The 27,309-nt window shown below is 43.5% G+C and overlaps 1 protein-coding gene across 1 annotated transcript in view; it reads left to right on the forward strand.

The window, feature by feature from the left end:
• Positions 1–27,309, forward strand: part of gpsm1b (G protein signaling modulator 1b) — a 228,485-nt gene that overhangs the window by 12,236 nt on the left and 188,940 nt on the right. The window contains 1 exon segment of the mRNA XM_067969883.1: positions 3,594–3,681. Coding sequence (XP_067825984.1) covers positions 3,594–3,681 — 88 coding nt within the window.

A 27,309-nucleotide genomic window follows, 5' to 3' on the forward strand; every position in this document is an offset into this window, starting at 1 on the left:
TTTCGGCAAGTGAGAGGGATTTAAAAGTTTTGCTGCAATGCAGTTCATGTTTTTTCAGGAGTAGTTTGGCATCAAGTCTCGACTGATTGGGTGCATTAAATGCTAGGGTCTATGACACTCGATGCATTCACTACACTTTTGTGTTCTTTCTACATAGACTTACATAGAATTGATTTATACGTAAGCGACCAATCCAACTATAACTACTTACATATTGAAAGTTAATTTCTCCTTTGCTTCCCCCTTCCTCCCCCCAACAAAAGACAATTCTTCTCTCCATCACTATCAGCCAGCATTAGCTGCAACAGATCTCTCCGGTTTTCTCTCTCAAGCATCTGGGAATCATCATTAATTACACTTTTCATTTGGGTGGAAGCTTTCTGAGGCTTCGGTCAGTAACTGACCTGCACAGACCAGCAAGATCCCAAGTTGGAATCCCAATCTATGTTGAGTTAGACCAACATATTTGTCCTCAGCACTTTTGGACTAAGCAAGTGAAATTTAGCCACGGTTACCTTTTTATTACTGCTATCCAGGGGCCCTTGCTGTGTGTGTGTGTCTGTGTGTCTGTGTGTCTGTGTGTCTGTGTGTCTGTGTGTCTGTGTGTCTGTGTGTGTGTGTGTGTGTGTGTGTGTGTGTGTTGGGGGAGGGACAAAATCGGGGTTGAATGTGTCCAAGCTTATACGTGAATAAAGACCACTTCGCTAAGATATTGGAAGGAGATTGGCACTTGTGGAATCATATCCCAACAAAGGGTCAACACCTTCAGGAGAGGAGGCAGCGGAGGACGATAACTGATAGAATTGGTGAAACAATGAGAAAGAAAACTAATTTTTTAAATAGTTAGATTGTGGTTGTTTTAAAATGGAATCATACGAACCACCTACCCAAGGTACATTCTAACCATCCAGCAAGCACACACACTATCTCCTCTTCAGTGACAAGTTTAGTCACAATTTCCGTTACAAATGTGGATATAGAATTCCATGCCGGTGTTTATGCTCCACATGAGCCTCCTCCCACCCCTCTTCACCTAACCCTATCAGCATACCCTTCTATTCCTTTCTCCCTCATATGTTTATCCAGCTTCCCCTGAAATGCATCTGAGGATTAAAATGGAAATATAAAAATTAGGGCAGAATGTATGACTTTAAAATGACTTCACATCTGCATACCCAGGAACAATTATCCCCATGCTTTCTAACTTTGCTTCACCTGAAGAGTACACATGATCTTGACTCCCCATGTGCAGCACCACTCAGACGACGAGCAGTGAATTAAAACACCTCCTAGTCTTAATTAGCTCTGTTGATAACCATTTCACATCGAGTGTACAGTCACTAGTTGTACCAGAATTTTTTTTTTCTTCTGCCTTCCTAGCTTTACTAATGGACACAGATTCATTATCTCACCACATTTCTTGTTCCAGCATGTATTGCCTTACATTTCTTCATGTTCAAATCCACCTGCCAGCATTTAGTCCGTCTACTTCATTCCCTTTGAATGTAATTAATCCCCTGCACTGGGCAACAAACCACATTGCTTCACATTCATTGATTTTTTTTTCTTTTAGCTTGCAGTTATAGTTTGCGTTTTGGCCCTTGAGATTTAAAGTTAGAAAAGAAGTGATTGTTGATCATTCAGTGACATCATGCAGTCAATGTGAAGTGAAAAAAGAACCTACATTTATATAGTGTGTTTCACAACCTCAGGACGTCCCAAAGTGCTTTACAGCCAATGAAGTACTTTTAAAGTGTAGTCACTGTTGTAACGTAGGAAACAAGTGCCTGCAAACGCCGATTGTGTTGATGCACTGCACTCCCAGCATTTTCCTATTGTTTAATGAAGAGTAAAGATCTATTTTGGTAGTTCTTTACACAAGTTAACTTTGGTTTGCCGATTCTCGCGGTAGGCTGGAACAGATTGCAAAAGTCTGAAAGTAGTTGTCATAAACTGGCTTAGTTTGGGGAGAGGAATTTAAGATGTGTGTAGGCAGGAAACCAAGAAATCTCAAATGAATAAATCCAACATCTGCCGATGTCTCGTAAATGGTTTGGGTCAGCTTTTTTAATTCATGAAGTCAAGCTGAGGTGCAAAGACCCCAATGTTTAGCACAAGGAGTTTCCAGCAGGAACTTCAGAACTAGTAGGGGGTTTCACCTATTACAGAATTTATAGAATCATAGAAGTTTACAACATGGAAACAGGCCCTTTGGCCCAACATGTCCATGTCGCCCAGTTTATACCACTAAGCTAGTCCCAATTGCCTGCACTTGGCCCATATCCCTCTATACCCATCTTACCCATGTAACTGTCCAAATGCTTTTTAAAAGACAAAATTGTACCCGCCTCTACTACTGCCTCTGGCAGCTCGTTCCAGACACTCACCACCCTTTGAGTGAAAAAATTGCCCCTCTGGACCCTTTTGTATCTCTCCCCTCTCACCTTAAATCTATGCCCCCTCGTTATAGACTCCCCTACCTTTGGGAAAAGATTTTGACTATCTACCTTATCTATGCCCCTCATTATTTTATAGACTTCTATAAGATCACCCCTAAACCTCCTACTCTTCAGGGAAAAAAGTCTCAGTCTATCCAACCTCTCCCTATAAGTCAAACCATCAAGTCCCGGTAGCATCCAAGTAAATCTTTTCTGCACTCTTTCTAGTTTAATAATATCCTTTCTATAATAGGGTGACCAGAACTGTACATAGTATTCCAAGTGTGGCCTGACTAATGTCTTGTACAACTTCAACAAGACATCCCAACTCCTGTATTCAATGTTCTGACCAATTTACTCCCAACATTTTATTTTGGTGCACCTCTTGTCCTTGATTCTGGAGTTTAAGATTCAGCATCTGCATGAGAGCCTTAACTTGTGTCATTCGTCGGCACTGAATGCAACAGGAATCATATACCAACGTCCGAATATCCTTCACGATATTCAATTGGGCTCAACTGTGTAACTTCATGGAAACATGCCAGTGTTCAGATATCTTTTTCCGGGTATCAGTCCCAGAGTAAAGCGTTCTTTCTCTGTCCTGGTGTGCTGTCATGTTCAACAGAACAAGCAACAAATGATGGTCACTCCGCTGTTGCATCGTAATCAACTATCTCAACTTAACTTAATGGGCCAGATTCTGTTGTCAAACTAACGGTGAGGCGAATGGCGCTCTCCATTATTTATGCGTAAACGGTATGGTAACTTCGGGCGAGGGGCAGATGCGCGGTTACGTGCCAGTGTCCAAAAGTTGTGTCCGAGTTGCGCCGATTCGCCGCTAGCTTCGTGAAAACGGCATCTCGCTGTCCGCCTCAGGAAGTTGCTGTATTTGCGCGGTAGAAACGAAACAAACCCGCTGCAGATATTTAGGTCTGGTAATTACAAGCGTAAGCACCCTTTTAACGATGTAATAAGTGTTACTGACTGCCAATCAACTTCACTGGCACTGAAAATTAATCATAATAAGCGTGGAGTCTTGGCAGCCATAAGTCCTGCCCTGCCTCCAACTCATTGGCTGACGCAGTGGTGTCAATCGGCACTTTGTCCATAAACTGAACAGAATTCCTCATAAAACAAGTTTTCTTTTCTCTGCAGCACGTGCAAATGGGGTAGTGATGAATGGATTAGTCTCGTTTGAAGCTGGGATGGCCAGCTGGGAGAGAGGGTGTTCACTTCGCAATCGGTAAGTATTGACTCCTTGTTGCGTATGTATGTTGGAACCACAGACTATGATAGAAGGTGAGAGATTGCGAAGATAACATTACTTGCTTCTATTCCCCCGGTCGCTGTACTCCGCAATTAAAGCTGTGAACAGTTGAATTCAGCACGTATTATTTCTGCCCGCCCGCCCCCAATTCTCTCACCTCATCTTCTGAAGGCATTGACTCACTAGCTTATGCGTCCATGGATACTAGCTGCCCTCTGATGCCCTACCCAACTGGCCATTCTTTGTGCAAGCCTAGACAGTGAGTTTTGATGAGCTATTTGACAACGGGATCCACACTCAGACACGTACTGCCAAAAGAAGTTACTGATTAACAACCTGCAACAGAAATCCTGGCTGTTTCCCCCAACTCATAAGAACAAGGATCAGGAGTAGGCCATACGGCCCCTCGAACCTGTTCCACCATTCAGTTAGATCATGGTTGATCTGTACGTTAACACCATCGACTCACCTTGGTTCCATATCCCTTCATCTATCAATCTCAGTTTTGAAATTTTCAATCGATCCCCAGCCTCAACAGCTTTTTGGGGGAGAGAGTTCCAGATTTCCACTCCCCTTTGTGTGAAGAAATGCTTCTTAATATCACCCCTGAATGACCGAGCTAATTTTAAGGTTATGCCCCCTTGTTCTGGATTCCCCCCACCAGAGGAAATAGTTTCTCTCTATCTACCCAATCAACTCCTTTAATCATGTTAAACACCTCAATTGGATCACCCCTTAATCTTCTATCCTCGAGGGAATTCAAGCCGAGTCTGTGCAACCTGTTGTCATAAATTAACCCTTTTAGTCCCGGTATCATTCTGGTGAATCTGCGCTGCGTTCCCTCCAAGGCCAGTATATCCTTCCAGAGGTGCAGTGCCCAGAACCGGGTGTGCAATCAAACCTGGACCAGTGTGCAAATTGATGGAGTGACATTGAATTACAGGAGCTTTTTTGGTTGGGTCCTGAGTCAGCTGAGCTGTTTAAATAATTAAATGTTTAGGACGCACTGCCTGTTTGGTGTTGTGCACTTGCAACTCAAAAGAAGTTAGGAAATCAGTGTTAGTATTGTGTTACTCAGTAAACATTAGCCACTTCTCTGCAACTCCATCAATTTGTACACTAGTCCACATTTGAGTACACACCCAGTTGTATACTTGGTTTTAAAAAGGCCATACACTCCTCCTGAGATACATAGTGTGCTGTATCCCATATCTCTTTCCTCTTCCGCCACACAGGATTCATGCAATGTCCAGATTATGTTATAGTGTTTGTTGCCGTAAAGTTTGCATCAAATCTACATACAGTCCCAAATGAGAAACTATGTAGAATTGATTGCAAATTTAAGAATAGTGAACAGCATACTTCTATATAATCTGGTGATTATTTGGTACACTTTATGCGGTACACTGTGTCATGCACATTTTCCGTTCTAACTCAGTGTTGTGAAGGGGTGGATTATTGTATGTTTTGTACTATAATCTCTCTGTGCATCATGTTAGAATCAACGCCAATATGTTGTCATCTCCAGATAATGCTGATTTGTAACTGTTTACGCTCCATTTTCTTTATATATGCAGGCGTTCGTGTATTTCAGTCTTTGCACTGCATTCATTGCTCTAACTATAAATAGGACACTCTTGATTCACGTCTCTTCCACACTTACATGAATGCCTGTGCTTTCATAGATAGCACAAGTGGTTTGTTGCGGCAAGTGAATTGTTAGCGGTCAGAATCCAACCTTTTCAGTGATGCTTGCCACTTTTTAGATAAAATTGTGGTACCCAGGTGGCAAATCGTGCTACCCCTGATCAGAATAAAAAATTGTGGGATTCGTCATGGGATGTGAAACCAAATCATGTTCATATTAAAGTGTGGTTTTGATTGACACTTGAGTGTCAAAGTATTTTAGCACAGCCTTTGGGACAAATGGAAAATTCTATTCTAGAAAAGGTGTTTTACAGTATGTGGCTTCCTGTTACAGAACCCACCATGAATAATGCACCTCAGTGAGAAGTTTTGTCATGTCAGAAATTACTCTTGGGAAGGACTAGTAATCTAGATCAGTTACTTCTACACATAATTTCATGTATTCCATAACAATTGTAATTCAAGTGGAAGAGCAGTGGATGTGTGATGTATAAAGTAGTCTTCATCTTTCGTCATGGAAAGACCTTATTGGGTGCAGAGGAGCTTTACAAGAATGGTACCAGCGATGAGAGACTTCAGTTATGTGGAGAGACTAGAAAAGCTGGGATTGTTCTCCTAAGAACAGAGAAGGTGAAGGGGAGATTTAATCGAGGTGTTCAAAATTATGAAGGGGTTTTGATAAAGTAAATAGGGAGAAACTGTTTCCACTGGCAGGAGGGTCAGTAACCAGAGGTAACAGATTTAAGATCATTGGCAAAAGAACCAGAGGGGAGATGAGGAAAGTTTTTTTTTAACACAGCGAGTTGTTATGATCTGGAATGCACTGCCTGCAAGGGCGGTGGAAGCAGATTCAAAAATAACTTTCAAAAGGGAATTGGATGTACATTTGAAAAGGAATATGTTACAGGGCGATGTGGCAAGAGCAGGGGAGTGGGACTAATTGCAAAGCTCTTTCAAAGAGTTGGCACAGACACGATGGGCTGAATGGTCTCCTTGTGTGCTGTATGATTCTACCAAAAACAAACCTCTTGCCAACCCATTGTTTAAAGATGCAACATGGAACTTGTGAATATCATGTTAATGTTAATTTAACAGTATCAGGTCCCACACACACACTGTCTGGAGAATGGCCAGTTGGGTGGGGCATCAGAGGGCAGCTCGCGTCCATGGAAGCATATCCACAGTTAAAAGTACATTGATAATTAAGTCAATGTCAGGAAAATAAATCCATTGTCTCTTGTGGTTAATGGGCCTCTTGCCTTCATAGAGGCGAGAAGACAGAAAACACGTGCACAAGCGTTGTTCAGTTCCTGCCTTATTGCTGTGTGCCCTGTGGTGCTGTGAAGACTAGCATATGTACGGTAGCATAGTGGTTATGTTACTGGACTAGTAATTCAGAGGCCTGGACTAATAATTCGGAGACATGAGTTCAAATCCTGCTACGGCAGCTGGGGAATTTAAATTCAGTTAATTAAATAAAAATCTGGAATAAAAAGCTAGTATTAGTAATGGTGACCATGATTGTCGTAAAAACCCATCTTGTTCGTTAATGTCCTTTCGGGAAGGAAACCTGCCATCCTTACCTCGTCTGGCCCATACGTGATCCAGACCCACAGCAATGTGCTTGATTCTTAACTGCGTTCTGAAATGGCCTAGCAAGCCACTCAGTTCAAGAAGGCGGCTCACCACCACTTTCTCGAGGGCAATTAGGGATGGGCAATAAATGCCAGCAAAGCCCACATCCCATGAATAAATTTTTAAAAAAGGGCAGGGCCAGACGAGCAGAGTTTTACCAGTCATCAGCTAGAATGATCTTTGGGTTGAGGTGGCGGGGAGGCGATTGTTTTACAATTTCTAGACTATACGCGTCCAAATCTCACAGTGGGGCTTCAGCCTACAACCTTTTGACCCAAGAGACCCGGAGTGCGACCAACTGATCCAAGCTGACACTCAGTTCACAGTGCCATTCAGATGCTTCAGCCTGGTGACACCACCTGAGTAATTGGCTTGAGAACAAAGCTGCTGCAGTTCACCGTCGAGTACGGAGACAAGGGATTCTGCTTGGTCTCGAGTTGCAGTCTGAGCGAGCCATTGTACGTTTCACTAAATTGAAGCTGCTGCTTGTACTCCCCAAACTAGCCGGCACAGGCCCGATGGGCTGAATGGCCTCCTTCTGTGCTGTAAGATTCTATAATTTGAGAAGCCAAAAGCTCCCTTGAAGAGTTGTCTTTGAAGAGACAAAGATGAACATCCATAGAAAAAAAAATAAAGAAGTTCAGCCTCTATATTAAAAAAAACAATTCAATCTTGGAGCAATTAGTGCATTGTGCACTTCTGGGTGGGCCGTTCATATTAACTAGGATTCACCCTTAGGCACTGCTGTCGTGTTCAAAAAATATATATATTTTGCGTCAGAAATTTGCTGTATGGTTTCGACGCTCTCTAGTGATTTGATGGCTGCAGGGGATAAATACATTTACAGTTTTCTACTTGTGCACAGTTTAAAATGGATGTGATCTCTCGGCCTCCCCAGTGGGAGCCATGCCATATGTCTATTGATGCAGCAATTCATTTGGTATGAAAGCTCTGCCTGTTAAAACAGTTACTGCATTAAAAGAATATGTATTTTTTTTGTGTGATCTGTGTGTCTTTCTTTTCCTTGTGTGCCGTTGAGGATATTTCTTAAAAGAGAATTTTTTTTTAGATCCTGGAGAGTTCAATTGTTTTTCTTAATATGAAAGGACCAGCTACATTTAGAAACTCTGTCATTATCTAGTTCTGTTAGGAGTGACCAAAACAATTGTGAGCCTATTGTATGGAGAACTAGGACTTGAGGTGAGGGGGACACGGGACACGGGACGCGGCTCAGACCACCACCGGTCCAGCAGCGCCTCGCTTTTAAAATTCTCGTCCTTGTTTTCAAATCCCTCCTTGGCCTCGCCCTTCCCCGATCTCTGTAAGCTCCTCCAGCCCGACAACCCGCCGAAATCTCTGCGCTCCCACAATTCTGGCCTCTTGTGCATCCCTGATTTTAACCGCTCCACCATTGGCAGCCGTCCCTTCAGCTGCCTATCCCCTAAGCTCTGGAATTCCCTCCCTAAACCTCTCAGCCCCCCCCTTCCCCTCTCTCCTCCTTTAAGACCCTCCTTAAAACGTACCTCTTTGACCAAGCTTTTGCTCACCTGTCCTAAAATCTCCTTACGTGGCTCGGTGTCAAATTTTGTTTGATAATCGCTCCAGTGAAGCGCCTTGGGACGGTTTACTACATTAAAGGTGCTATATAAATGCAAGTTGATGTTTTATATGTGGCAGCCCTGGAAGCCCTAACTGTTCCTGCAATGAATTGCTCAAGTGGATGCTTTTCACTGGCAGATTTTAGGCGACAGAAGCACAGTTTTATTGATTCTAATCACTCGAGGAATGCTGCGGCTCTCCCCCCTCCATGGTCGTTTCCTTTCCTCTTCTCTCCTTAGGCACTGATTCTTGCCGGGATACTGTTTCTTTGGTGCCGGCAGCCCTCCAGTACCTTACCCGCGTGACCATTGGACAAGGGTATAGATGGTGAGCGTTGGCAAGCTGTTCGGTTACGATGGTGTCACAGGGTTGGCCCGGCCCATTCCTCACCCGGTGTAAACTCGAGCAAACCGGGTGACGATCAGATGGGAAACCTGGCTGTTTATCGTTTGTTCGCCTGTTCCCTACGGCCCACGGTTGCTGAGGCCACTTTTGTGGAGCTGGTGCTTCGAAAGCCATCAGCTGGTGCGTCACAGACCGAGGACCAATTCGAGTTGTGTTGTAATGGTGTTCTAACGGGATAGCCATGTGGTGAAGGATAGAATACTAGAGCCTGGTCTTTAGTTGTTTCCAAGCTTTTATTCATAGAGTTTCCCCTTACACAATCCACACCCTAGATAAGCGCTCCGATAAAAAGGAATCCAAGAGAGTCCCCACTTGATACCCACCACCTGAATACAATTAACACTCATTGATATAAATCATACAATTAACAATGGGCGACTGAACAGGTTTAAAAACAAATAAAGAGTGACTTTGTTGGGCTTATGCTGGGCCATGGTGCTTGCATGTCGCTAACATGGTTCGAAAAGTTGTGATTGGAGCTTTAGCAGATAGATGATGTGCATGTTCTATTTGCTAATGACTTTTAATGGCCCAGTTTTGAACTAATACTATTGTGCTGATATTTACAATTTATTAAAATTTGTTCACTTAGTTCAGTGTACAAAATCTGTACATTGTTCCAACATCAAGGACAATATCTCATCTTTCTCTTTAGAACTTTGAAACTCTATGGTCTGGACGTTGACATCAGTGACTTAATTTTCATATATGACCCTCAGCTTTTCCATCTCTCCTAATTTCTCTCATTTCCCGAGGCCTCCACTTCTGGGAGCACTGCATTGTCAGAGGTGCTGTCATTCAGATGAGATATTAAACCAAGGCCCCGTCTGCCCTCTCAGGTGGTCGCAGAAGATCCCATGGCATTATTTTGAAGAAGAGCAGGGACGTTCTCCTGATGTCTTGGCGAATATTTATCTCACTAGAAACAGATGATCTGGCCATCATCACATTGCTGTTTGTGGGAGCTTGCTGTGCGCAAATTGGCTGCCATGTTTCCTACATTACAACCGTGACTAAACTTCAAAAGTGCTTTAAGACATCCTAAGGTTGTGAAAGGCGCTATATAAATGCAAGTTCGTTCTTTCTTTCCTTCACTAGTGGATTAGAATTCATCAACGTTTGTACAGTACAGTCCTCGTCTTCTACCAAACCAGCCTCTGCATTCCTCAGATCATTTTATGCTAGCTACAACAGGATCCCATCACAAAACCCTGACACCATCTCATGCAAGTGCGGGCGATGCAACACTTGGCCGTTCACCTCCTCCGGCACAGATGTGCAAGACCCCAAGCACTCCTTCCATGTGAGACAAGTCATTTACATGTACTTCCTCCAAACTGCTGCTCACGGTGCAGCCTCTTCTACATTGGGGAAACCAAATGCAGATTAGCTGACCGCCAAACACCTCTGTTGAGTCTGCAAGTGTGAACTTGAGCTACCTGTGGCTCACCACTTGAACTCAGCACTTCCATTCCCATTTTATCATTGGCCTTATACACTGTTCCAACACAAGCATCAAGGATAATATCTTATCTTTCTCCTTGGAACTCTGCAACCCTCTGGTCTGGACATTGACGTCCATGACTTCAGCTATATCCTAATTTTCATTTATGACCTGTAGCTTGTCCATCTCCCAATTTCTCATATTAGAAGTTTGAGGGGTAATCTGATCAAAGTGTTTAAAATGCTAAAAGGATTTGATGGGGTAGATATGAAGAAACTGTTTCCTCCTGTAGGGGAGTCCAGAACCAGGGGACATCATAAAATTAGAGCTAGGCCATTCAGGAACGAAATCAGGAAGCACTTTTTCACAAAGTGTAGTGGAAATCTGCAACTCTGTCCTCCAAAAGGCTGTGAATGCTGGGTCAATTGGAGCTTACAAGACTGAGATTGATAGATTTTTGTTAGGTAAGAATATCGAGGGATATGGAGCAAAGGTGGGAGAATGGAGTTGAGGTGCAGGTCAGCCATAATCTAATTGAGTGGCGAAGCAGGCTTGAAGGGCTGAAGGGCCTAGCCCTGTTCCTATTTCCTCAGGCCTCCACTTCTTCGGCAATTTACACGCCATTTGTTTCTTAATGCTTCTGTCCATCATTTGACTCTGACGATCTGCAACATTATTCTACTCCTGATTTATCTCTGGTTCATCTGCTTATAAAGAAAATATTATATAATCTTTATCCAGCCCTTTTTCTGATTGGGTAAATATGCCTGTTTTTTGATATGAAGAAGGGCTCGCACCTGAAACACGAACTTGCCTGTTCTCTCATAGTTGTGGACTTGCCTGCTGAGTATTTCCAGCATTTTCTGTTTTTGTTTCGGGTTTCCAGCATCTGCAGGATTTAGCTGTTCAACTTATTATAAACAGAATACTGCAAGGAATATGTGGGTGCTCGATTCCCTTGTTATAAAGGGTGCCAGTGTGATTGGTTATGCATTAAACAGGGCAGCTTCACTTGTGGCAGGAGTACACTACCCTGGTGCAACAGTGTGCCTGTTTCCCCCAGAAATTGGGACACACCCTCAGAGGTGCAAGCAAGGTGTGATATCATGTGAATGGATAGGAGTGTGGATGTGTGTGTAATAGGAACATAGTTGAGACGACTCGCATAGATGCATTTAAGGGGAAGCTATGTAAACACATGAGGGAGAAAGGAACAGAAGGTTACGGTGATAGTGTTGGCTGAAGATGGGCGGGAGGAGCTCGTGTGGAGCATAAACACCGGCATGGACCAGTTGGGTCGAATGGCCTGTTTCTGTGCTGTGTATTCAATGCAATAGGAACATAGGGACAGGAGTAGACCATTTATCTCCTCGAGCATGTTCCGCCATTCACTTAGATCATGGCTGATTTGTATCTTAACTCCATCAACCGGCCTTGGGTCCATAACTTTGATATCCTTACCTAATATTTACATCCAAACACATGCACACGTTCCATCATAAGTTTCCAAACTAGGATGGCTGGACCGTGGGGATGGGGTGTGGGGGACTGGTCCTTGGGGTAACTGACACGATCAGATTTCCATCCATTTGTATCAAACCTCTTCATTTTTCTATATTTGTTGATTTACTTCTGCCTTTATTTCTGTTGCTGTTTAAGTAAAGAAACACATTTTCTGCAATGATAGCGCTGTGTTCCTTTGCTTAATTGATGCTGTTTCTCAGAAGTTTAAAGCAGCAGTCTCCATGAGTGTATCAAGATTGGGGTGTGGACACCCCCATCGCCCCCCCCCCATATCCCCCCGCCCCCTCAAAGTGAAGTTGGAAAACAACTGCACTCTGCTGAAGACATCGAATTTCCAGCACAGAAGCAGGTCATTCAGCGCAACTGGTCTGTGCCGGTGTTTATGCTCCACACCCGCCTCCTCCCACCTTCGTTCATCTCACCCGATCTGTGTACAGAATGACACAGCACAGGAGGTGGCCATTCGGCCCATGTTGCCTGTGCCAACCCTTTGAAAGAGCTATCCAATTAATCCTATTCCCCTGCCCTTTCCCCATACTTTTGCAATTTTTTCTCCTTCAAGTATTTATCCCTTTTAAAATTTATGATTGAATCCACCCTTTCAGGCAGTGCATTCCAGCTCGTAACAACTGGTTGCGTAAAAAGATTTCTCTTCATCTCGCCTCTGGTTCTTTTGCCAATCACCTTAAATCCTTCTCCTTCCTCCCTCAAGTACTTACCGAGCTTCCTCTTAAATGCATCTATTCTATTTGCCTCAACTACTCCATGTGGTGGTGAGTTCCACGTTGTAGGGTGAACTTTATCTCTGTTTCGGTACCTGTAATATGGAAGGGCTGCGAGAGGAAAGTGTACCTGGCGTGGAGTTATTGACTTGTGATAAGTATTTTCAGCGAGAAGCTTGTGCCTGGTGCCCCTCGCAGCAGCCTGCCAGTTATTGCTTTTGTTTATCTACAGTACACATGTGCAACGACTGTGACTGATAACTGACTAATTAATTAATGGTGCTTGGGTGACAGAACAGCCAGTGTTCAAAAGCTGCCAAGTGTGTTGAGAGGAAAGATCTAATGTGCACTGATCTTTGAAACCAAGCAGTTGGATTTTTGCTTGAATGGTTGGTCTTCCCTCGCACTGACCTCCCGGGGGCTTTGCTTAAGATGATGTCAGAAACAGTGGGATGCAGCTTTCTCTATTTGTTCAATACGTCTCTTGCTTAGTACACTATGGTATAGCCCGAATGCACAAGCCGGCATGCTGGCAGCTCGGGGAATTGCTGGAGCTGGGATCAGCTAGGAGGCTGATTTATTGCACTCGATGCTACATTTCTGTGGCAAAGCTATACAAGCCGGTGACTTCATGGCTTTGTTCCCTAGCGATGGGAGTCAGAGATTAACAACAAAGAGGATATCCTCCAGGTAGGAAGACATCCAATCGCAGTGTATCCGACACCTATTCTGACAAATCTCGGCTACGTGATCATTGCTGCCTTATTGTATGCCTTTTGCTCTTGTTGGTACGATTGCCTTTTCTTGTACAGTTAAATAGGGTCGTTACGATAATTTCCAAATTCTGCATTGATTTTTAGCAAGCATAAGATCTGTGTGTTTTTTAAAAGAGGTGATTTGGGTTATTCTATTTTTTTAGGAGACCTTTTCTTTCACCACACACCAGTTGAATCCAAATGTATTTATATTGGTAATATGTAATGGTGGTTACATGTTCCAATGAAGTTTAATTTCAGCCAGGTGTTCAAATAGGCTTCAGCTGCAACCCTGTATGTGGTCTCACGTAGTAAGCAAAGTCTATCGGGAATATTAATATTCGCCACCATATCCGCCTCTCCCTCACTTTGTATGCAGTCTTGCCCACTCCTCTGTTGTCAGCAGTCAATATGAAATAATACTTCTGAAGGCCTTCGTTATTCAGTGCAGTTTCAACTAGTGTCTGGTAAAAGAAAAGGTCTCCTATTAAAAACAGAATAACCCAACTCATCACCTCCTACTGACGCCTTTTTAAAAAAAAACACACACAGATCTTATGCTTGCTAAAATATCAACATAGAATTTAGAAATTATCATAATGACCCTATTTAACTGTACAAGAAAAAGCAATGCGATTGACATTAATGCTTGTTAAATATAATTGCATTAATGCTTGTTAAATAGAATTGCATTTACGCTTGGGACAAAACAATGGGGAGGAATACAGTCAGGGGCTTTACTAGAAATACAGCATGTCACCAGCCGCATTGAATCTTCCGCAATAACCGATCGTCCCCCTGTGTTTGAACTGTTAGTCAAATGTCCTGAACTTGCATACGAGCGTTTGAAATTGACGGGCAGGACAAGGTCAGCTGGTCTGTCAAGCCCACCATCAAACAGCAATTTGCTGCTTTTCAGGTGAAAACCTTCTTGTTCCAAGTTATAGGAAACCCACGGCGTAAAGCTGCAATAAAAGAGAAGAAATAGAACTGGGGTTTTATTGCTGGGGGAGGGAGAGGACTCTGATTTCTGTAGTGATTCAATATTTGATATATTGCGTCTTTATTCATAAAATTATGCTAAATTAATATGTTTGAATAATCAGAACAAAATTATAAAAGATTTACAGTAAAATCAAGTTACTGTATAATATTGCAGGTTTCTATGACTCAAATCTGGAGAGTAACTTGTGCATTAGGGCTGATGTTGGCGTTTGTTGGCTGCCTCCTGTGTTATGTTTTCAAACAGAACAGCACAGATGTGACCAATGACCCACATTTTAATGTATGTACTCAATACTTTTTGAGTGTGTGTGTTAAACCCTTTCATCTACCCCACATTTGCAAGGTTTCATTTGAGTCATCACATTCTTTTTAAGATTTGCAACAACGACAACTTGCATTTATATAGCGTCTGTAACTTGGAAAAGCGTCCCAAGGCTCTTCATGGGAGCGTAATCGGACAAAAAAAAAATTGACACCGAGCCAAAGAAGGAGACATTAGGACAGGTGACCAAAACCTTGGTCAAAGAGGGTAGGTTTTAAGGAGCGTCTTAAAAGAGGAGAGAGAAAGGTTGGAGAGGTTCAGAGAGGGAATTCCAGAGCTTGGGGCCGACACGGCTGAAAGAGTTTGTAAGACATGTTGTCACTACTGCTGCAGTAAAGCACAGTGGTGGAGGTTAGGGTTGCCAACCCTCCAGGATTGTCCTGGAGTCTCCAGGAATTAAAGATTAATCTGCTGTGCAGTACTGCGAGAAACCCCGGGAGTAAAATCTTAGGGTTCATTTTTTTAAAAATTGTGTTTTTTTTCATTATCTTTGAAGACTTTCATTTATTGGTTATAAAAATGTTGGAGAGGGGGGAGAAAGGCTGTTTGACCAGGTGAGGCAGGAGGTCATGTGATGAAATCTCCAGGAATACATCTGACCAGAGTTGGCAACCCTAGTGGAGATGTGCAATTTTCACATGTCCACTTAAATTGTGAAGAAAACCTGTGTATTTACAGATTGTTGCCCACTCCAACTTCCAACAACCATTGCTGGAAAGTGCACGCATGGACATTGGAAGAGGGCTTGATTAAGCTTGGTTCTCATTTCCCCTTGTGGTCACTTATTGTCCAAGAATGGTCACTTGAGCAAAATGCCATTGGATCAATACCACGGAAAGGGATTAATGCCTTCGAGAAGCGGGGAAAAAAATTGGCAGAGGAAGAGGAGGAACAAAGTCAGAACCTTTTTTAAAAAAGAAAGTCATGTGTGTAATTTCTGTTCAGTGTTTCCTATTTCAGTTGACTGATTCAGAAGAATGTGGAACAATTTTGCCAACAAGTTACGTAGAACCACATAGAATTTACGGTACAGAAACAGGCCATTCAGCCCAACTGGTCCATGCCGGTGTTTATGCTCCACACGAACCTCCCCCCCTCCACCCTTCTTCATCTAATCCTATCAGCATATCCTTTTATTCCTTTCTCCCTCAATGTGTTCACCGTGCATCCCCTTAAGTGCATCTATGCTATTTGCCTCAACTACTCTTTGTAGTAGCGTGTTCCACTTTCTGGGTAAAGAAGTTTCTCCTGAATTCCCTTTTGGGTTTAGTTAGTTTATTCACGGTTTGCAGAAACCCTGATTTGAGTCTTTCTGCAAATTAGAAAATGTGTTTCATCAACATTCATCTGTATTGTGATAACAAAACTGTTCAATGAAGTTAAATATTATTCGAAAATTATAATTCCAAACACAATTTTTCTGCTGTTATTTTTGGCCTCTAGCTTAATGTTAAACTTGCTCCTCTGGTGGTTGAGTGGTGTGGAACTGAATCTCATAGACCTGGAAAGGTCTCTGGTTTGATCCCTGATCTACCCAGTTGCTCAATCTTAGTTGGGGTTCATGTACTGAAGTTGCATCCCTGGACTAGAGAGGGGGAAACGTTTAACCAGGGCAACTGCTGCTGATTGCTCACACTATAAAATGATTCTGATTTCCACTTAACAACTTGGATTCAAAAGACCGGTCAAATTTGCAGGCAACACCAAACCAGGAGGGGCAGTTTAATCTGAGGAGGCAGCCTGGGGATTAGAAAAGGCTGCATGTAGTGACATCGCAAGTCCCGGCCAGAATGGAGATGATTGGCTATTTTCCCCGTCAATCACGGCCTGGAGACCGCACTGCTGCATATGAATGGGGTTGATATTACGCACATAACTTGTATTATGTAACTATCCTCCACTCACTGCATCATCCTGGAGAAATAACCCTGCTGTACTCGGGAGACTCTGTTTTGCTGTAGTTTCGGTCATGAGTTTGGAGACTCCTGTAAATTGAAAACTTAAGTCCGGCCCCTGCTTCCAACTCATGCACTGACACGGTGGTGTTAATATTCAGTCCGTTTAGAAAATGAGTTGGATGAAATATTTAGTTGGTTGAAATAATGGCTAATGGTAAGTGCCAAGTGGTTCACATAGGGTAATACAAGTTCTTCATGAAATAGCTAAGAGTGAAGTTGGCAGAGATTGCAAGGTTTCATGAACTTGATCCAACATGTCCAATCACTGCAAAGCAGCCATTAACAAAGCAAATACAATGCTGAGCTACTTAGCCAGAACACGATAGACTATTGGTGCAGTTATCGTGCTGAGGTCAAACTGCACTATAGTTCTGGTCACTCCGACACAGGGAAGAAAGAACTTGGAGTCAAACAGTGCCTTTCACGACCTCAGGATGTCCCAAAGCGCTTTACAGCCAATTAAGTACTTTATTTTTGAAGTGTAGTCACTGTTGTAATGTAGGAAACGCAGCAGCCAATTTGTGCACAGCAAGGTCCAATAAACGGCAATGTGATAATGACCAGGTAACCTGTTTTTAGGTGTTGGTAGAGGGATAAATTGTAGCCAGGACACCGGGGAGAACTCCCCTGCTCTTTTTCAAATCATGCCGTGGGATCTTTTACATCCACCTGAGAGGGCAGATATGGGCTCGGTTTAACGTCTCATCCAAAAGACGGCACCTCCGACAGTGCCGCACTCCCTCACTACTCCACTGAAAGAAGGCATTGGAGTTGAATAAGGTGCACCTTTCCTCCTTGAAAGGAGGTGACTGAGAGATGACCTTATAGAGGTTTATAAGATCATCAACAGCACTTCAAACCAAATCATGATAGTTGAACAAGGAGGCACAGGATGAAATCAGTGAAAGACAAAGTTAGGATTGATGTCAGGGAGTTGGTCTTTTAATAGTTATAAACCTTGGAATAGATATCAAAGTTGGGTGATGGAGGGCAAATCCTTGGAATTGCTTTTGACTCCAGTGATCGGGAGACTGGAGTGCCTTTCTGCATGGATGAACTAAGTTGTGTTGTTATAGTCTTCCTAATCTGTATGGTCCCTGCAGGAGAGTGTGTGTATGTGTGGTTGTGTGCCTGTATGTATGCAAGCTGAAAGACTGGCTTGGACTTGGCTGTGATGGCACCCAAGGTGGAATAACCCACCAATACTCCCTACTCACACATGAAGAATGAACACTTGGGTGAGGTAATGGGAGGGCTCAGAACTATATCTCCTCAAGAGTTATTCAGGAGGCGAGGAAGGTTTAAACAGAGGGTTAATTAATGGAGGAAAAGTTATTTGTATTAAAAGTCCTCAGCCTAACGTGTTGGTGTTCCAAAATATTTTTGTAATTTAGAAGTTTTAAAAAGATTTATTTGGAGTTCATTCTTAGAAATGTCTTTTTTGTGTTACGACATTCCAATGATACAATTACATGGAGAATGATAGATATCTAAGAGTGCTTACAGATTCTGATCACGTGTTGGGGGTTTGAATGACATGAAGAGTGAGAACGAAGCTAAAAATGTTTTACAATATTTGTCTGATCCTTGAGATGAAAGGACTTGGAATTGCTTCTGTGTATCTATATTTTCCAGAGGTAATGGGCACTGTGGAGTTTGTGGGAGGAAGTTGTCTTCTGGCCTTGTCACGGTGAATGGCAAACAGGAGGTGCTGTGTAAAGGAAAGACAGACTTTAGAACCATGGAATGGTTACAGCACAGAAGGAGGCCATTCGACCCGTCGAGCCTGTGCCTGGTCTCTGCAAAATCAATCAATCCAGTCAGTCCCACTCCCCTGCCCTACCCCTGTAGCCCTGCAAATTTTTTCCTTTCAAATACTTATTCAGTTCCCTTTTGAAAGCCATGATTGAATCTGCCTCCAGCCCCCCACCCCCACAACCCCCCCTCCCACCGCCCCCCGGCAGTGCATTCCAGATCATAACCACTTGCTGCGTAAAAAAGTTTTTCCTCATGTTTGGTTCTTTTGCCAAAAACCTTAAATCTATGTCCTCTGGTTCTTGGACCTTGTGCTAATGGGAACAGTTTCTCTCTATCTCCTCTGTCTAAACCCTTCATGATTTTGAATATTCCTCTCAACCTTCTCTGCTCTAAGGAGAACAACCCCAGTTTCTCCAGTCTATCCAAGTAATTGAAGTCCCTCATCCCCGGAACCATTCTAGTAAATCTCTTCTACACCCTCTTTAAGGCCTTCACATCCTTCCTAAAGTACGGTGCCCAGAATTGGACACGATACTCCAGTTGTGGCCGAACTAGTGTCTTGTAAAGGTTCATCATAACCTTGCATTTATATAGCGCCTTTCACCACCTCAGGATGCCCCAAAGTGCTTCACAGCCGATTAAGTACTTTTGAAGTATAGTCACTGTTGTAATGTAGGAAGTGCAGCAGCCAATTTGCGCACAGCAAGGTCCCACAAACAGCAATGTGACGACAACACCTTGCATTTATATAGCACCTTTAACATAGTAAATCTTCCCAAGGCACATCACAAGAACAGTTGTCAAACAAAATGACCATATAATCACTTTTTTAAGTGTTGGTTGATGGTTAAATATTGGCCAGGACACCAGGGAGAACTCCCCTGCTCTTCTTCGGAATAGTGCCATGGGATCTTTTACGTCCACCTGATCCGAAAGAAGGATACATGATGGTATCCATTCAGAAGGATGATTGATTTGAGTCAAGTGGTAACGACAGTTGATTGGGAAAGGACATATTCATCCTGATATTAAACTAAGCATTGTGCGATAGTATTGTACATAGCTCTTGTTTTCTTTTCAGTGCCTTTTGTTGGTATAAATTCCTGTCCTGCTGTGAATTATGCTTCTCTTGTTGTAGTAGCTGTCAAACTGGTGTGTAATTAACTGCCATGTGTTAATAAATACCCTGGAGACCGGTTGGGAGAGTGATGGGAGATGAACCCAAACAAGCCCATTGTAATTTAGTTCTTTGAGCTTTCTATTTCGTCAAATGTGCACTGGTTTTGTTCCAGTGAATGAATAGCACCTTCACTGTATTATGTAAATACAGTGAATTAACCTTATTTTTGTGATCACGAAGTTGGGGGGGTGGAATTCCCAATCACAGCACCATCCTGCTCCTTCCCCCCCCCCCCCCCCCCCCCCCATTCCCTGGAAACACTGGCGCACCCATCCAACATTACCAGCACCTGCTGCCAGAGAGATAATGGAGGCTGTAGTTCAAGTCTGAAGTTGTTAAAGTCAATGTTGAGGCTGTCTGGCACCTAGTGTGAAGATGAGATGCTGTTTCTCGAGCCTGCGTTGAGATTCGTTGCAACATTGGAGAAGGCCAAAGACACAGAAGCCGGAGTTGGACATAGAATTGAGGTGGCAAGTCACAGGGAGCTCGGGGGTTACACTTGTGGACAGAATGGAGGTGTTCAGCAAAGTGATCACCCAACCTGTGTTTGGTCTGCCCAGCAAAGAGGAGACCGCACCGTATGCAGCAAATACAGTGTGCAGGATTGGAGGAATTGTATGTAAATTATTGTCTCACCCGGAGGAAGAGTTTGGGGCCCTGTAAAGTGGAGGTGAATGGGCAGGTGTTGCATTTCCTGCAGTTTTATGGGAAGGTGCCATGGGAAGTAGGGCAGGTGACTGGAGAGTGAACCAGGGAGTTAGGGAAGGAACAGCCCCTCTGGAGGAGAAGGGGCGATGTGTTTGGTGGTGGGATTGTGTTAAAGATGGTGGAAATGGGAGATGATGATCTGTCGGATGCGGAGGCTGGCTGGATGGAAAGGGAGGTCAAGAGGACCCAGTCACGGTTCTGACGGGTTTGGGGGGGGGGGGGTAGCAAGAGGGGTTTGGGCAGAAGCACAGGAAATGGGACGAACTCAGTCGAGGGTCCTGTCAACCACGCTGGAGGAGAATCGTCTGCTGAGGAAAAAGGACATTTCAGAACTTCTTGTGTAGGAGGTGGCATTATCAGAGCTGATGGAGGCGGAAAAACCGGGAGCGGGGTGGCATGAAGTATAACCTTGGTATTTGTGGGTCAGTGGGCTTGTAATAAATGAAGTGGTCAGCCTGTCCACAGAGACAGAGACAGAGACGGAGACGTTGAGGTTGAGGAAGGGAAGAGTCGGAGTAGGAACCACATAAACGGAAGGGCGTGGTGGAAATCAGAAGCAAAATTAATGAAATTCTCTGGATGTGCGAGAGCAGGAACCAGCACCAACACAAGGCATCTATGTAACAGAGATAGAGATCAGGGAGGGGACCAAGTAGGGCTGGAACAAACAGTGTTCAACAGATCCTACAAAAAGACAGGCACATCTAGGACCCATGCGAGTTCCCATAGCAACACCTTTTATCTGGAGGAAGTGAGTGGAATTGAAGGCGAAGCTGATCATTGTGAAGCCAGGCGGAGGAGGCTGGTGGTGGTGGACAGGGATTGATTGGGCTGCTCTTCAGGGAGCAGCAGAGGGCCTGCTGGCCATCCCGATGAGGGATGGAGGTGTACAGAGACCGTACGTCCATAATGAAAAGGAACCAGAAAATGTGTTCCCCAGCAATGTGTGTGTGACAGTTTAGTTGAGCCGATTTGCTGCCTGTGGATAGCAGCCTTTACCAAGACTGGCCTAACCATTAAGATAGAGTCAGCAAGGCTTATTTGAGATCATGCGTGTATTTTTACCTTCTCAAATCTTATGTAAAACCTGATGTATAATTCACTGCCTTATTTTGTGGTTACCAGTTTGGTGAAAATTCAGTATTTCAGTTCCTTACATTTATGCTCTTATGCAATGTGGTGCTGCATTTAGATGTGAGTCCAGCACCAAAGTGGCTGTATGAATGTTTGGGTGTGCTCACTTTTACCTGGAATCCACGCCCCAGTTTCACTTCATGTCCAACCACCATCTCCCTTCTTAAAACAAGGGTCTGAGGTACAAGTTGACATTACATTGACTCCAATTGGCCAGGACACTGGAAGAACTTCCCTGCTCTTCTTCAAATGGTCCCATAGGATGTTCTGTGCCCACCTGAACAGGCAGACTTGGTTTTGGCATCTCATCTGAAAAAAGGCACTTTGAGCAATGCAGCACTCCCTCCGTGCTGCTCTAAAGCGGGAGCGAGGAACTCCCAGGCGTTGTTGGCGGTTTAAGGGTTAAATGGATGGTTTTACAATGCGGGCTATAATGTGCTGCTGTATCTGCTCTGGATGTTAAGAAAATGAACAGGAGTTTGCTTGTGTCATTAGACTTGCACTTGGAACTTAAGACACTGAGGATTTGTTTTGCATAGTTGGCGAAAGACGTCAGGAATGTTTTGTGCATCATAATCCCTGCGGATAGCAATTCTATTCATGCATGGAGGCTGTAATCCTCAAAGGAACTTATAAACAGTGGAATCTGTTTCTCATGATCACCAAAACCCATATTTTAAAATGATGTGGATTTGATCAATTTATGCTGATCAGTTCCGTGCTGGATTCCCCCCGCTCAAACTCTGCTGTTAATATCTATGTCTTTAACATCAACTGCTCTTGGTGGTGGTGTTTTTTTAGGTGCCTGTCAGCTGCAGAGCAGAGCAGCTCAGTGATGCATATAGTGGATCACATTTACTGATCAACCACTTAGATCAATCGTGTGTGCTTCTAGCCAAATTCATCACTCCCACTGTGCAGCAACGTTAACTATTCCAGTCGCCAAATTCTTTCAGCATTGTCCTTTTTTTTTTAAAAAAAGCTGGATGCTATAATTAAAATCATTAAAACTTGTTAGTTATGTCAAGGCCCTAATTGAACAATCAGTGTCTTTTTATGCATGTGGTAGGTCTTCTTTTGATACAGCAATACACTTAATTAAGCTGATTTTCCCTAATTTTGGCATTTTGGAATCAGGATAGGGAAGATAAGAATTGTTTCGCGTAGTGAAATTGTAATAGACATTCTTTAAAGAAAGAAAAAACTTGGATTTATATTACTCCTTTCACAACCTCTGGATGTCCCAAAGCGCTTTACAGCAAATTAAATACTTTTGAAATTTAGTCCTTATTGTACTGTGGGGAAACACAGCAGTCAAATTGTGCACAGCAAGGCCCCACGAACAACAATGTGATAAATGACCAGATAATGATGTTAGTGATGTTGGCTGAAGAATACATATTGGCTCAGACACTGGGGAGAACTCCCCTGCTCTTCTTCGAAATAGTGTCATGGGATCTTTTACGTCTGCCTGAGAGGGCAGATATCTGACCAGAACACTTCATCCTCCAGCACTTCAAAGAGCTATGCTATCATACTTCTGTTATCGCAGCACCTGATCCATGTCCATATAATTGTTAAATTGAGATCTAAAAAAGGTGTTGGAAATGCTGAACATTGCTTTCTGCTACTATTTGTGGTTGAAATTTGACTTCATGCATAATGGACTGAGGTCAACTTGAGTCAAACTGGATCAGGAATTCAAAGTAATGTTGTGTCCCTTGTCCCTGCTAAAGTTTTATATATAACTCGTTCTGAATTTAGCTTCGACTTGAGCTCATCTGTTGTCTGACTGTGTTTTATTGAAGATGGTGGTTTTTCCTCATTGTGTATTCAGTTCATAATGCAGTCAGATCCTGATAAACATGTAATTAGTTTGCCCAGAAATGTTACGCCTGAAACTAAATTCTGGTTGGTTAAGACTGTGGATAAAAATAGCCAAATCTCTCCCTCTCTCTTTTAAAGCCATGGGTAATTTAATCGTTCAGCAACTCAACCTGAAGAAAACAGAAAACATTTTTCACAAAACTGGTTAGTTTCTAAAGCTGTATCCTACACGAACTCTGCTGTTCATATCTTCTGCTACTCACAGATTATCCTATCACCTGTGCCCTTGCCAACCTCCCATTAACGTCTAATCCCCGCCATCAACGACAAAATCCTCGTTGTCATTGTTTCAAACTCCCTCCACCACCCAGCTTCCCCTTCCTTCCAATGTAATTTCTTTCCAACCTTGTGTTCTGACTCTGGTCACTATGTATTTCTTCTCTTCCCCAATTCACTATCAGTAACAGAACCTTCAGTCATCTAAACCTTAACATCTGGAATGGTCTTCCTAAACCCTTCTGTCTCCCTTTACCTTCAAAGGTTTCCTCAAAACCTACCTTTCTTAACCATGCTTTCTACCACCTCCCTTAATTTCTTCCCTCCGCACTCCTTTCTGCTCATGTTCCCAACAAACATCACCACTCCCCTTCCCCCCACCCCCCGCCCAAATTTTGTGATGTATCAGTAATTTACAAATGCAAGTAAAATTTACAGCTGCCTCCAGATGAAATTTGCAGTCGTTTGGCTGTATTTTGTGTGCGCATTATTCCTGTTGTTTTTATATACAGAAGAATAATTTTTCCTTCTGGGTAGCTGACATTGCCTTTCAGAAGTTTTGACTGAATCCCCCCAGGAATGTGTAAGTATTTTCCGGGGTGGAGTTCTCCATACAGATCAGTGTCATCAGATCTTTCTGTTAATCCTGAAATAGGTGAGAGCGTGAAATGATTAAGTGCATCTGGAGTTCCGTGATTTCACACTCACTGCTTCTTAATCCATTTTTCTGACGATCTAGAATAATTTACCTATTGCTCAAACCGCACCTATTTAAAAAGAAATTCTGCCCTCGCAGATGATTCCTGTGTTGCTTCAGCTGAGAGCCAACGTTCTGAGAGAGCCAAAGTTCGCTCATATCGAAAATATTCAAAGCATAAGTGATAAATTATAACTTGGATCACATGACCTCATTTGAAAGCATAAATTTGCCAATCAAATGACAGCAGCGGTTTGTGTCGAGCTACAGCAATAGGCAAAGCAGTTATTTAAAACAGCATGATACTGTCGGCAATGTAGTGTTTTGACTTCAACATGTAGCAAGAAGCCTATGTGGCCTGTGACTATCCTTCCCAGTGCAGTATGGCTTGGCTTACTCCTCATCCTGCAGCATTGTGGAAACTCTATCTTGGAGCGTCTGATAAAAATGTGTATCGTTTCTTTCAAGGAAGGTATGTCAAGATTGAAAAATTCTTTTTTTTTTCCAAAAGAAGGAACACAATATTCTCTTTACAGTCTAAGACTTTTGTATTGTCCACTAGCCCAATTGGTCGCACTCTTGCCTTGGAGTCAGAAAGTTATTGGTTCACGCCTCAAAACTTGGCCACATGTTCTATGCTGACACTCCAGTGCAGTACTGAGGGAGCGCTGTATTGTTGGGAATGCTGTCCTTTGGATGAGGTGTTAAAACTCAATCCCTGTCTGCCTTTGTAGATATTAAATGTCCCATAGCATCAATGGAAGAAGAACACTCCCTCCACTATCAGCGCACTGTGGCTGCAGTGTGTACCATCTACAGGAGGCACTGCGGCAACGCGCCAAGGCTTCTTCTGTAGCACCTCTCAAACCCAAGGCGACCTCCACCTCCTAGTAGGACAAGGGCAGTAGGTGCATGGGAACACCATCACCTCCAAGTTCCCCTTCAAGTCACACACCAGCCCGACTTGGACATTATATCGGCCGTTCCATCATCTTCGCTGGGTCAAAATCCAGCAACCCCCGACCTAACAACTGTTGGGAGTACCTTCACCACAAGGGTGCAGCGGTTCAAGAAGACTGCTCACCACCACCTTCTCAAGGGCAACTAGAGATGGGCAATAAATGCCGGCCTTGCCAGCGACGCCCACCTCCCGAGAATCTGACCCTTGGTTTAACGTCTCATCTGAAAGACGGTACTTCCGATAGTGCAGCGTTCCCTCAGTACTGTACGGGAGCATCAGCCCAGATTGTGTGCTCAAGTCTCTGGAGTGGAACTTGAACCCACAACTTCCTGAGGTGAGAGTGCTACCCACTGACCCAAGGCAGACACTTTTTTCAGAGGCTACCATTTTGCCTACCTAACAACAGCGACTGCACTTCAAAAGTAATTTGTTGGCTGTTGCGCGCTTTGGGACATCCTGTGATTGTGTACGGCTCCCTTCCCTGAAGGACATCAGTGAATCATTTGAGTTTTTACAGCAATCCAGAAGCTCTCATGGTCATTTTCTGGTGCTACCCCATCAATCACCAGATTTTTTTGAAATCAGTCTGGCAGCTTGCCAGACTTGGGATTTGAATTCATGACCTCCCCAAGAGTTGACCGAGAGATTCTTCAGTCAGTGTAACCAAATAAGTGTCGGCTTGGCTCACTGATAGCATTCTGGCCTCTGAGTCGGAAGGTCGTGAATTCAAAGCTCCAAGTCAGGCCCCGCTGCAGGAATTGAACATTATATTTTCCATGCATTGCACTACGGTACTGAGGGATTGCTGCACTGTCGGAGGTGCCGTCTTTCAGATGAGACATTAAACTGAGGCTCCGTCTGCCTGTTCAAATGCGCGTGAAAGATCCCATAGCACTGTTTGAAGACGGGCAGGGGAGTTCTCCCCAATGTCCTGCCAACATTTGTCCCTCAGCCAACATCACCGAACCAGATTAACTGCTTGAGGGACCCTGCTGTGCGCAGACCAGCTACCATTTTGCTGACCAAACACCAGCGACTACACTTCAAATGTAATTCATTGGCTGTGAAGTGCTTTGGGACGTCCCGAGGATGTGAAAGGCGCTATATAAATGCGGCCCTCATAGAAGGAAGTACATAAGTTGCACTGGCATCCCAGGTTTTTTTCTAAAAAAAAAACCTTAATTATTGAGGCAGAAAATAGGATTGCTCTAAAGCATAATTGTGGGTGTACAAACATTTTGTGTAGCTGCGCTCTGCTCAGGATCTTCTTGGCACCCGACAGATTACCTCCAGCAACATCCGAAGTCCGCTGTCTCCACACTAATGAGGGTCAGCAGGATATCCTGGCGCTAACTCGGGAGCAGTGCATTTGAAGAACTGTTCTCTTTTGAAACTTGCTTTTGCCGTGTAAATGAAATGATGAATATTTATAGCTTGGGCTTGCAGCAGGTATGAGCGTTGGATTAAAACATCATTTTGTTTTCAGCTTGGAGTTTTCCGTTAAAGTACCGACAGTAACAGAGGGCAAAGTGAAGCCTTGTGCACCTTGCTCTTTGTTGACAGCTATGAAACTCCGGTCTTCTCGGTTGCGGCCTGAGAACGAAAAAAACAATGAAAGGGTTTCTGAGGCTGAGTAAAATTGCATGGTCTGTCTTTGATTCTGAGTTAGTTTAATCATTTCCTTTATGTAAGCTTGCCAAATGCTTGTAATTTGTTTTAATTATAAACTGGAACACAAATGTGTTTTTGTGGTCAAATAATCTCCATTCCCAAGGAAATTCAGTTTCAACACAATTGGCCAATAGCATTCATAAGAACTAGGAGCAGGAGTAGGCCATAGGGTCCCTCGAGCCTGCTCCGCCATTCAATCAGATCATGGCTGATCTTCGACCTCAACTCCGCTTTTCCTCCAGATCGCCTTATCCCTTGATTCCCCTACAGTCCAAAAATCTATCTGTCTCGGCCTTGAATATACTCAAAGGCTCAGCATCCATAGCCCCCTGGGGTAGTGAATTCCAAAGATTCACAACCCTCTGAGTGAAGAAAT

Source organism: Heptranchias perlo, chromosome 31 (genome assembly GCF_035084215.1).
Source record: "Heptranchias perlo isolate sHepPer1 chromosome 31, sHepPer1.hap1, whole genome shotgun sequence".
Classification (NCBI taxonomy): domain Eukaryota; kingdom Metazoa; phylum Chordata; class Chondrichthyes; order Hexanchiformes; family Hexanchidae; genus Heptranchias; species Heptranchias perlo.